Raw genomic sequence first — 12,600 nt, forward strand, 5'->3', positions numbered from 1 at the left:
ACTCCCCCATTCAATAATTTGGGGGTAGGGGAAGTGGAGAAGCTGATATTAAAGCACCTGTGGGAGGAGGCAGAGGCTGTGCCTGCTGCCACTCCCCCTCTCTGCTCCACAGCTGGTGGAATGACAGCACAGGGATAGCATTTCTCTCCAGACTTCCCCTCATCCCCCATTCTCATTGGCAGCATTTTTGGCACCCCAGGTTTATTTTATCTGGATCTGCAATATGTTCATTTTACTGCATTTTTCTAATGGGTCAGTGACTACAGAACTTCAAACTGCTACACCTCTCTTTGAAATCCCTACAGAGAGAGACACTTGAGGTGGATCACCCGTGATATGAGTCGCAGGGTGCTGGGCAGGGCATGCTCTGCAGTTCCCTCCTTCCCTTGGAGTGATTCATGTGGTTGAGGAGTGTAAGACACTTTTTTGTTTTCCTTTTTGAAAGCCTTCTTTTTCTTGTGTATCGACTGTGGCTGGAGTATTGTTGTGAGCTAATAGTCATAATGCGTATTTTTAAATGGATGTCAGGGCTCCCTAAGCTTGATATGAACACTTTTTTTTTTTAAAAATGGAAAAAATAAAGTTTCCAAGAAGTTTTATTTGTTTCATCATGGCAACCATACAAAAAGCTAGATCTGTCCTATTAGAGTTAATGCAAAAACTTACATCCAGCTAGGTAAGGATATGTGGTGTAGGATTTGCATTTTTAACAAATGAACTGAAACTGAAGATTGTTACACAGTTTTTGGCCTGTTTTCTTCAAGATAAGGCTGGGAATTCCCTAAACCAATATGTGAGGATACGCTAAACTTTAAATAAGGCAAATATGTCATCACTGAAGATGTGCATGTATACTCATGGAGGATTCACAAAGAGAGTTCCAAATGGAATATTGCATTCAAACATGAAATAGAACTAGTAATGTAAACAAGTGTAGCTTTAAACAAAAAATTTAATGCAACATTATGTATGCTTTATATTTACTCCATTTTAAAAATGAAAATTTAGAACATTAACAAATCCTGCCCATCTTATTCCAGACATAATTTTTATCTACAGTGAGTCACTGTCTTTTTCTGAAATTTCAGTTAATACTGATCACTGGGTACTAAAAGAAAAAAAGCAATAGTAATCGAATAATTGGGATGGTGGAGGGTGAAAAGAGTTTAAGACTATTTGCATTCTTACAACTGTACACTAATTTTAACAGCTGCTTTGTCCAGATGTTTGATGTAGTGTATGCTTAAATATGAATATATTTTTGAAAGAAAAAAGCTGCTTAGTTTGAACTCCCTTTGCCAACCAATAGACCTCACTTCTGTTCCCAAAAAACCTTAATGTGGCATTTTCCATGGATAGCAGGAACAGCTGACAAATTTATGCAATATAAAAAACAATATTTTAGCAGTTCATTTAAAAATGTACATACCTTTTCCTTGAAAGATTTACAGTTATAGAGAAGCCAAGTACAGATAGGACCAAAAACAAACAAAAAAACAAACAAAAAAAACCACGACATACACTAATGGATGCCAACAGCATTGTACTGTTGTATTTAAAATGCTACATTAAACATTGGATGCCGTGCACATAGAACCATTATAAACTACTGAAATTCATTGCCCTTCAATAGGAGTGGAATTACTGAGTTCCCACAAAGAGAGTCTTTCATCTAGCTAGACAAAAAGCCATAATATCAAAGGAAAAACTTGTGAAAGGGTCATCATCTCAAATACCAACAAAACAATGTCAACTGTAACGTTCATTCTGAAATCGAGGGGCATAGTTTCTGGGCTTTTCATTCTCCTGTGTTGTGATTAGATCTATAATGGCTGAAAGCACAGCAGTGTCCCTGGATTTAGTGTCATTCCAGTCCACAGGGTGTGGATTTTCAATCTTTTCTTGTAGAAGATCATCCAATTCTCTTCTTAAATCCTGCAATGAGAATGTTTGTTAGCATAAAATAGATACTTCTACACTCCTGGCACTGAAATAACTCCAATTTCTAAAATTACTGGGAAATTAGATTAAGACAGGGTTCGAGGACCAGAACTTCTCTTTGCAGCCAAGGATCAATGCCAAAATTCACTATTAGCCAAAAGGACCAGAAATAATTTTAAAAGTCCATATCTTTAACCAGTAGGGTTAGAGAATATTATATTTTACCACTGGATACCCTATTATTAGTTTTTTAAGCAAGATGATCATATCATTTTGATCATATAGTTTGAGCTCCTGAATAGCACAGACTACAGGATTTCACCAAGATAACTCCTGTTTGAATTCAAGCTTTTCTTTTGGAATGACACCCAATCTTGAATATTGAGTCTGTTCTGGTATGGCTATGGTCTGAAGAAGTGGGTCTGTCCCACGAAAGCTCACCTAATTATTTTGTTAGTCTTTAAAGTTCTACTTTATTGCTTTTTTGTTTTGATTTTAAAAAGTTTTCAGTGATGGAGAATCCATCACAACCCTTGTTAAATTGTTACAAAGGTGAATTAACTCTCACTATTAAAAAACTGGACCTTAATTGTAGGCTGATTAGTTTACCTTTCACCATGTGGTTACTGGATCACCTTATACAGTTGCCTGCTAGACTTAAGTGTCTTTTTATAAATATCTGTGCCCCATGTAGGTAGATATTAGCTGACCAAGTCACCATGTAATCTTTCCTTTCATAAGCTAAACAGTTTGTTCTCTCTCTCTCTCAATAAGGTTTTTAAAAATCCTTTAATCATCTTTGGGTCTCTTCTCTCAACCGTCTCCAATTTCTCAATGTTTTATGAGTGAAGTGAAGAAATGGACATAAAATATTCCACTAGCAATTGAATTAGTGTCAAAAACAGAAGAAAATAATCTTTTTACACTTTCTAGGGATTCCCCTAATTATATATTTAGGGATCTCATTAGCCCTTATGGCAACAATTTGCAGATCACATTCAGTTCATTATCCAATATAACTCTTAAGTCTTTTTCAGAGTTTCTGCTTCCCAGGACAGAGTTCCCCCGTCTTGTAAATATGACATTACACTTCACTGTACCAAAACACATTACTTGAGTTTAGCTTATCAAGTGATTGACATCTTTCTATCAGAGACCTATCCTTTCCATTAGTTACAACCAATGTTCCTTCTTATTTTCCCATCCACGCATGGAATGCATATTGTTAGGTGCACCGAGATATGTGCAGATGTGCATCATCAGTTATAACATGTTGCCAGCTGTGGGCACTCTGCTGATCATCTGAGCAGCATTTGAATCCCTGGCCATCCAAGTCCACAGGTTAGGGGGAACACTGGTTACAACTTCCACAACCTTTTTAGTCATCTACGAACTATTTCACACCTCCCCTATCACTGATAAAATTAATAGCATAGACCTGAAAAGCAATCCTTGTCAGATCCCACCTGATACATAGCAGCTCAATGTTGAAACTCGTATTCTCAGTTTTTCATTCATTAGCCCTGGTGGGTCACAGTTAGTGATATTTAAAATCATGAGAAATGAAAGGTAGGCAAGACTGTCTTATATAGGATCAACTTCTGCTGCTGGAAGAGGCAGAGACAAGCTTTCAAGTTACACAGATCTCATCTTGTCTTATATTCTGGGACCAACGTGGCTACAAGAACACTGCAAAAAAACCTTAATCCCTTTCATTGTCATCAACATGCATCTTACTCTATGGGTGTGTCTTACACAAGGAACTAACTTTGAAGTTTATTTTGAAGTTAGGAACCACTTTGAAGTAGCCAGCAGAGAGTCTACACACATTTTTCCCTTGCTTCAAAGTTAACTTTCGAAGTACAGAGCCCAACTTGGAAGTCCTTACTCCTTTCCCAGGAATGGAGCCATGCCCTACTTCGAAGGAGGGTGTGTGTAGATGCTCAGTTCAAAAGTTGCTTACTTTGAAGTTGTACTTCCAAGCAAGCAACTTCAAAGATATTTTTGTGGTATAGACACAGCCTATGAGTTATACATGATTTCCGGAAAGAGACAAGATGGACATGGTAATATCCTTCTGTTGGTGGAGGGGACACAGTCACTGTTGAGAACCACTAGAACAAGACAATATGAATCCCATTACCAGCTATTAAATTGGAAGAAACAAAGTACTGAGCTAAATTTAATTAGACCTGGAAAAAATGGTAGTCAGAAGAATCTGATTTTTTTAAATCAAATATATAAGTGCATAGATGATAGTTTAACCACTTTTTGGATATTTACATATTTTAAAACTACCTATATTTTAGCCAGTAATAGTTCTTTATGGTTCTAAGAACCTCCTGAATAAATATGCATTTAAAGAGTTAATGTACAGCCTTGGGTTTTTTTCCAGCAAGAAGTCAAATTAAAAAGGACTAGTTAGATGTAAGTTTAAAAGCCTGTGTAACTCTACCTATATTCATTTATAAATATGCATACCACAATCTGTTATTTGAAGGGTACTTCCATCAAAGCAAGTTGTTTCTATTACTTTTGCTATTGCTACAAAAAACTGCATAAAACAAAGGCAATTGGACTATTACCTTAACTAGATTTCCTATCCTTGCTGGAGACTCAAAGACAATCCATTCATCCACGGCTATGGTATCCTGATCTTTATCTTTCTGGATGGAAATATCTCCTCCAAAGAATAAAAGACAATATGGAGAGACTTCTGTACAATCGTACAGGTAAATCTGTAACAAATAAAAACTATTCAGTAACACCAGAAAGCATATTATTACATCCAAAATGACATACCTATGCTGCTTAATAAAAATTAAAAAAAAAACCTAAAATGATTTATTTAAAGTAATTTCTGAATCAATAAAACAACTTAATTTCAATCCTGCAGTGAATCACTCAGTTCAAAACACTGCTATATAATATCATAATGCTGACAATTTCCCTTAACACAAACTTTTGACAATGTCAAACAAAATGATTAATCTTCCTAGTTAAGACAGTTACATGGGAGTTCCATTTAGAGCAAAAAAAAAAAAAAAAAAATCCTTTTCAGATGTGATTAATGGTATCAAGCAAAGAAACAATTTTACTGGAAGCAATTATTTTACCGTAAGACTTAACCAAAGACCCAAAGACATCAATACACAATACATATTATAACTGCAGTGCGCTGAAACAAGGTCTCTATCCTAAGGAACTGACAATCCACAGGCAGTGCAAATTCAAAGTACAAAAAAAATTGGGCATATAGGCAGAATTTGCAATGGCAAAGGCAAACCATTCGAAATTTCCCTCAATCCTCAAGCAAACCAAAGGGAGTTTGACAAACATTAAAGTTCAAGATGTGAATGTGAAGAGTGTGCTCTTGTATGGATGCGAGACCTGGCATACTAAAAGGTCTTCAAATCACAAGCTATTGAAGTTCATAAACACATGCCTGAGGTGCATCTTTCACATTAAATGGCAAGACTTCGTCAAAAATGAGGAACTTTGGAACAGAGCAGGACAAGAATCAACTGACACTGAAATCAAGAGAAGAAAGTGGGGATGGCTAGGTCACACTCTCAGAAAGCCATCATCCAGCATAGTCTGTCAAGCTCTCACATGGAACCCACAAAGACAATGCAAAAAGAAGACGACCTTGGACACCGTGGAGAAGGTCTACTGAGACTAAAGGACAACAACTGGGGTACTGCTGGAGGCAGCTGTAAGTTTTGTCCCAAGACAAGGTGAAATGGAGGAGATGTGGATGATCTATGCTGTATGTAGAGTACAAGGATTAAAGTAGTAGTAAGCTTAATACTGTTCCAGAAGAAAGGAACGGCATGAGAGGCAAAAATTCTAATATGGGGAAAGAGGGCCAAAAGAGATCCCAAAAACAGAAATATAGACAGACCAAAGGGAACATGAAGGAATGCAAAAAGATGTGGGAAAAGGTGTAGGAGGGATTGGAAAGTTAGAAATTGGAGAGAAGTTAACGAGAGCAGGATATGATTTGTCACACCAGCAGGAAAGGGCATCTTGGCAGCTGAGTTTTGAAGGGACTAAAAAAAAAGAGACAGATGGGCACAGAGGAAAGTACTAAGAACAGAGATGATCAGCAGTCAAGCCAGTCACCGCCTCTGGATTCACATCAGCTGCCAATCTTCCTAAAATTAAGAGGGGTTTATTTTGTGCAAGCTCATGATGGGTCGTAATTGCAGCTAAGTCTGTCTGGAGTGCAAATTAAAATGTTCAATATATTTAGGCTAAAGCCAAACTACCGCAGAGATTGACACACTTAGGGTCGATCTTCCAGGGTTTTGTTCTGCACATGCATGAAATGGCACTCTTTAGGGTCAAAGTCAGCTCTGGAACTCCTCCCGAGCAGCAAGCATTAAGGAAGACTGACGGGAGAAATGCTCCTGTTGACCTTCTTCTGTGTAGACAGACATTGTAGTAAACAGCTGATAAGTTGATTTTAGCTATGCTATTGGTGTAGCTAAAATTACACAGCAGTGGTCAGCTGCTGGCTAAGTCTACACAAGAAGCCTCTGTTGACAGAAGTCACCGTTGGATTTCCCAGCAAAACTTCTGCTGACAGACTGCATCTATACATCAAAGCGGATCGAAAGAGATCAGCCAGACTCCCTGGCCCTCACCTGACAGAGCTGCTGACTGGAAGCTCTGCAAAGAGGGCTGCCCAGTGAACCGGAAGCCCTGTCTGTTGATAAAAGAGTCCCAGAGCATTTACACAGCTGTTCTCTTGAGACAACGCTGTCGAGAGAGGCATAACTCTACCGGCGGATGTGCCGGGGTTTGTCAACAAAGTGTTGACAAATTGCATTTTGCATGTAGATGCTCTGTGGCTTTTCCCCACGAAAGCCCAGTTTTGCTGGGAAAAGCCTCTCATAGACATAGCCTGAGTGTTTCAGTAGCAAAGGACTTAACACTTGGCACCATGCCAGATGGTAAGCCACTCCTGATTGACAAGTGTAAAATACTATTTTTAGAACAATATTTTTGTAGTCAAGATATTAAGCAGCTGCAATTAATAAGCTAGGTTATATACACTTATAAAATACAAAACCAAGCCAATACTAACACAAGTTACCTGTCCATTTTATTATGTCAACTATTCAGCTGTACTTAATGCAAAATGCAGCTTCATGTTTTAAAGAGTTTACTTATGTAGTTTCAAAAATATATTAACAACAGATTCAGAAAAGAGTAAAAGTGTTCACTTACACTGCTAGTCCTCATCTTTAAGTGATATACAAGCCAGTTATAATGGAATTCTGTCTCTTCCACATTAACAGACTTAGGATGAATGTTAACTGTTCCATCTGTCTTGGTGCAAACTTTCACCCTATAAAAAAAATGTTTTTTTCCACCACTAAGAGATAAATAGATATTCTCAGATTCATAAACATAAAAAAATAAAACTGATAGCCTTTTCATCAAATTCTACACTACATTGTACTAAACTTCTGAAAATAAGTGATGTTCAAAGAGAGTTTTTAACCTTTTCCCATAAAGCTGTAAATGGTTAAAAAGGCATATTAGAAGTTAAGATAGTTAAGAAGCTTGAACATGAGACCCAGTTTTGAGGTATTTGTATCTAGTTTCTATTTCTTTCAAACAGGGAAACATTCATAACATTTTCAATCTTTCACAAAAGCAGCTATAGTAAACTATTTCATATCTGAGAGGACCAGGAGGTTGCCAAATATTCACATATTCTGGATAATAGATTATACATAGCAATGGATTACACTAAAGAAAAACAAGATTCAATATTAAACAAACAAAAATGTATGCAGAGGACTTCATTTGCCAACAACAGTAGTACTGTACACTGTAAACTTATACTGTATTTGTATTTACTTACACTATGCTGTACTTAAGGAAAACACAACTAAAATTAATTATGTTTAAAATGCTGGTTATTTGAGAGTTCCAGATGATAGAATGCCAGATATGAAAGAGTTTACTGTACTCACGAGCTTACACAGAAGGGTTGGCATATAAAGCAAACTGCCAAAAACATTCTTGGAAAACATCTAAATTACCTGCACACATGAGTTCTCTTGATAAACAGGTACTTGGAATTCAGAAAATGTAGAAACAGGGAACAAAATATTTACACCAATAATTAGCCCAAATCCCACAAGAATCCTCACCAGATCAAATCCCCTTTCCGAAAGCTAACAGCCTTCACAAACTGCAAGATACACATTGCATAATTTTTTTTTCCTGCAACTCTATCATGGCAGTTACAGAACTGAGTTCACATACTTCAAGGAAGAAACTCTCCAAATGTGGCTCATGAAGCCTTGGCCCACAGAAGAAAATGTTTTACAAAGTGGTGCAGATCTGGGAAAAAAGGCAGTCCACAGAGAACCTTGTTTTAGGCAGCAGTAGAATCATGCAACTGGACTAGCACATTTACATTCTCGTAGCTTCCTCTGGTGGCAGAAAAGCAGTGCTGCACCATTCCATTTTGAGCTGAATGAGGAAGCTACAGAAAACAATCTTAGGGTTGATTGTATTTAGTTTTGATTGTGAAAAATGGTGAGATGGGGGACTCAGTCACTAACTCTGATCTCCAGCACCTGATCAGGCAGACTAGGCTCAGGTCAGGCTGGCTGGGTCTACACAGAGGGGTATGGCCAGCAACATCATGCTATTGAGCAGTCTCACAATTACAAATGGCTGCTCAGTAGCATATCCACGCAAGGTCTCACTGCCGGCAGAAGCTGCTGCCAGCAGTTAGCAGCCACATAGACGTGCCTCTGCTGGCAAAAATCCCTTCTGTCACTAGCCCCTTATGTCTGAATTTTTTCACATATAAGCAGCTGGGGACAGAGGGGAATTTTGCCAGCAGAGGCATACATACATGGCCTGTTTACTGCCCGCAGCAACTTCTGCTGGCACCAAGATCTTGTGCAGATCTGCTAATGAGCAGCCATTTGTAATTGCAAGACTGCTCATTAGCATGATGTTGTCAGCAATACCCCTCCATGTAGACCCAGCCATGAGTGTCAACAAATACAAGGTTTTAATCAAAGTGAAATATTGGTCAAAGATGCACTATCCATCCTGCTAATACAAGAAAAATGTAGATAGTAGTAAGTGGTAAACAAGTGACCAGTGCTGCTGGGGTCTCTCTTTTCAACCACTACAGAGGAAGGGAAAGGACATAATGTCTCAAATGACATTGCAGAGGAAAAAACTGTGATTCTTTGACATTTGTGCTCCTGACATTTTATGACATTACACATTTATGCAACATTGCCAGGTCATCATTTTAATTATGTATTTGCAGGCCTCTAAGTGTAAAAGTTCAGTATTGCTGACTGACATTAAGTATGTTAGTCACAAATTAATCCACATATATGATCAATTACACAGAAGATTGCATGTAAGTACTTCAAAGCTACAGCTTAACACCTAAAAACTACCTGTGCATAGGGCCCTACCAAATTCCAAGTCCATTTTTGGTTAATTTTATTCACAGACAAGATATTAAAAATAACAGATTTCATAGTATCAGCTATTTAAATCTGAAAGTTCATGGTGCTATAGAGGTCCTGATCCAAAAAAGTAGTTTGGGGGTGGGGGGGTGGGGGGGAGAAGCTGCAAATTATTGTAAAGGGGCAGGAGGTTACTAATTTGCTACCTTTACTTCTGTACTACTGCTAGAAGGGCATTGTCTTCAGAACTGGGTGCCCGGCCAGCAGCTGCCACCCTCTGGCCACCCAGGTCTGAAGGCAGAGCAGAAGTAAGGTTGGCAATGCCACAATCTCCCTAAAATAACCTTGTAACCCCTTTGCAACTCCCTTTTGGCTCAGGACCCCCAATTTGAGAAACACTGGTCTCTCCAAGAAATCAGTGTCATACAGGGTAAAAGCACACAAAAGACCAGATTTCACACTTCGCACTGAATTTTTTCATGGCCTTGAATCTAGCAGAGCCCTACCTATACAGCAAGAATTTGAATACAAACATGAGATTAAAGCCTTACATTTTTCTCTTTTTGCTAAAGCTTTCACGGATCTTTGCAACTTTTGGATACAAACCAGCACAGATGACTGCTTTGAGTAACTTTTCATTATCTGTGGAAGAAGACAAAGTAAGTAATGCATTCTACAAACTATGAATTAGACTTTCAGATACCCTATTTTTCCACTGTTTACCTGAGTTGGTATTAGATTTGGGATCTCGGGGGTCTCTACTACTCACAAACCCAGCTGCAAGGAGATGTTCAGCAAACTGTCCTTTCATATTAAGCAGCATCTAGGGTATAATATCAAGGTATGACATAACACTTCTTGGAGAACAATGCTTTATCAAACATACTAGATTTTTCCATAAATACTTTGTGGCACACCATGTTATTTAGATGATTACCTGAAGTGTATTCGAAGAGAGGAAATACTCCCAGCAATAATCCTTTTCACTTCTGAAACCACGTCGCCGGACTTCTTCCCAGCCCTGAAAATGCAAAATATTTTCAACTACAGTCCAAAAGGGCACATATTTAGTAATATGTTCAAACAGGGAAGGGCAAAAAGTATATCTATATTTTTTCCCCAAGGAATCAGATGTGCACCCTTTTATCCCTGATTTTCATGTAACGCAAAATAATTTGCCAGATGAAGGTTAAGAGACAGTGAACAGAAAAAGTAAAAGGACATTGATTCTTTTTTTGTTTTATCAGTTTAGTTGGGCATTGGATGCTCTTTTTTTTTAAAAAAAAATCAGTGTTGAGCTCTAACCTTTGCTATTAGAATTCCACTCATTTCTAAGGCAGTTCTTCATGACGACAGAAATAGCTTGGAGCTAACAGTGCAGCAGTACTTTCAGGTGAAGTAGTTCCTTAATTATTACTGAAACTTGGGAAGAGCTAAAGAAAGAATCTCCCAAAGACTGGTGCAGTAAGTTCTGGCCCAGGTAGATTTTGAGAGAAAAATAATGGACTCCCCTGATTTTTAAGGGGGAAGGAGGAGGAGGAGGAGGAGACTAAAAAACAAACGAACAAGAGGGTTGATGCCTGTATTTCAATAAAAATCATTTTATATGTAATACATTATTTAGATATCTGCAACATAGCTATGAAGTTACCTTTCCTCCCCACCCCTCCCTAATTCTACTAACAGGGAATTGTTATTACTAGTAACAATCTGAGAAATAAGGTTCTGAAAGACTAGTGAGGCAAACATAGTTTTCTGTTGAGTGAAGAGGCCATATACAAATGCTCTGAAAGCATATGGGATTGAGATCTGATTATGAATTGAATATTCTCTCTCAGGTGTTTTTCAGTTAAACTGAAAGCCAACTGAACATTTATTTGAAACAGACTTACTGCAAAAGCATTTACAACAGTTAGATGGTCACTTTTAGTATTCTTTGATAATTCTTTTCTTCTTGCATCTGCTACTTTCTCTTTGCCCTTTAAAGAGAAAATCAGAACATACCAAACATCCATGACTTGGCAAGTTATTTTTCTCCCAATTTTCTTTTTTTGAAAATAAGGATAACTATGGCAAATAAATTCATGCAAATTAAAGTTACCTTCAATAGGCAATAACAGCACTCTATTGTGCCAGACTGGTCTTCACACTTACAGAAGACAAATTTGGATTGAAGTTAAGTAAATTACTTTTGGTGCCTGTTACTAATATCTATGAAGGTTTAAACTGTAAAGAATTTGTTTTTATTTACCATTCTCTTTTTAGATACTTTACCAGTGGAATCACAAAGGGGTCCTTGAAGCTGAGGCTGGCTGCAATTGTGAGTACTGGATCTAAGCAACAGAATAAAGCTCCAAAGAGGATCATTTTTCCAATATGTGGCTCAACTGGCAATCGTGCCAAGTGGACACCTAGTGGAGTCAGTTCTTCTTGTCTATCCAAAGCGTTCTGTTAGAAAAAGCATATCCTTCTTGAATTGGGAGGTGGAAGATTTTTTTGAAAACAGCATGTTAGTGAAGGGGGAAAACATGACAGCTGAAGAAGCCATCAAACTTGATTCCTTTAAGTTAAAGTATTATGCAGTACACAAATGAGAGACAGAACATCTTCAAGAAGGCTATCAAATGTCATTAAACCTCACTAACTGAAAAAAACAAAAGCTACTCTTGACAACTGATTGACACTTCAAAGCAACTTTTCTATCTTACTTTATTCATTGTCCTCAATCCCCAATTATAATCCTCTTGCCATCCAAGTGTCTGTTCACAATGATATTCTTTCTCCCAATTACTTTTATTTTTAATTGAAAAATCTCAAACACTTCACTGAACTGGGTAGGCTAGGAAGTTTTAGATAAACACAGTAAATTGCACAGTTTCCAAGCAGCAGAGATAGTGGAATTAAACCTCAGATGGAAACCTGAAGAAAAGGTTGTATAAATCTAAAACATTTAGAAGCTCAAATTCCCCTTAAGAGTGACTTTATCTGGCACAATAACATTTTCAATATTTAAAATAAATTAAAATTATATCTCCTGTGTACCACAATTACAGAGGATCCTGGAAGGTTGAACACTGGTTAGTACCAGTTACTGCATATCTATTAAGGCACAAGAAAAAGCATAGTTACTCTCATGCAGTACAATATAGCGTGGATGCACAAAGAGCCAACAGAATCAGAGTGGCTCCAATAACCC

At 37.7% G+C, this 12,600-nt stretch overlaps 1 protein-coding gene across 2 annotated transcripts in view; it reads right to left on the reverse strand.

The window, feature by feature from the left end:
- Nucleotides 1-580: 580 nt before the first annotated feature.
- Nucleotides 581-12,600, reverse strand: part of DHX36 (DEAH-box helicase 36) — a 41,481-nt gene continuing 29,461 nt past the window's right edge. Inside the window, exons 18-26 of one of the 2 annotated variants that reach the window (XM_075004097.1) lie at nt 11,679-11,852; nt 11,297-11,383; nt 10,342-10,425; nt 10,128-10,227; nt 9,956-10,046; nt 8,227-8,304; nt 7,177-7,297; nt 4,527-4,679; nt 581-1,935 (exon numbers count right to left, since the gene is read on the reverse strand). In XM_075004097.1, the coding sequence (XP_074860198.1) occupies nt 1,750-1,935; nt 4,527-4,679; nt 7,177-7,297; nt 8,227-8,304; nt 9,956-10,046; nt 10,128-10,227; nt 10,342-10,425; nt 11,297-11,383; nt 11,679-11,852 (1,074 nt within the window). In that variant the 3' untranslated portion in view covers nt 581-1,749. The remainder of the gene's footprint in view (nt 1,936-4,526; nt 4,680-7,176; nt 7,298-8,226; nt 8,305-9,955; nt 10,047-10,127; nt 10,228-10,341; nt 10,426-11,296; nt 11,384-11,678; nt 11,853-12,600) is intronic. The other variant, XM_075004098.1, reaches the window with a different exon arrangement.

The sequence above is a fragment of the Carettochelys insculpta genome, chromosome 10 (assembly GCF_033958435.1).
Source record: "Carettochelys insculpta isolate YL-2023 chromosome 10, ASM3395843v1, whole genome shotgun sequence".
Taxonomy (NCBI): domain Eukaryota; kingdom Metazoa; phylum Chordata; order Testudines; family Carettochelyidae; genus Carettochelys; species Carettochelys insculpta.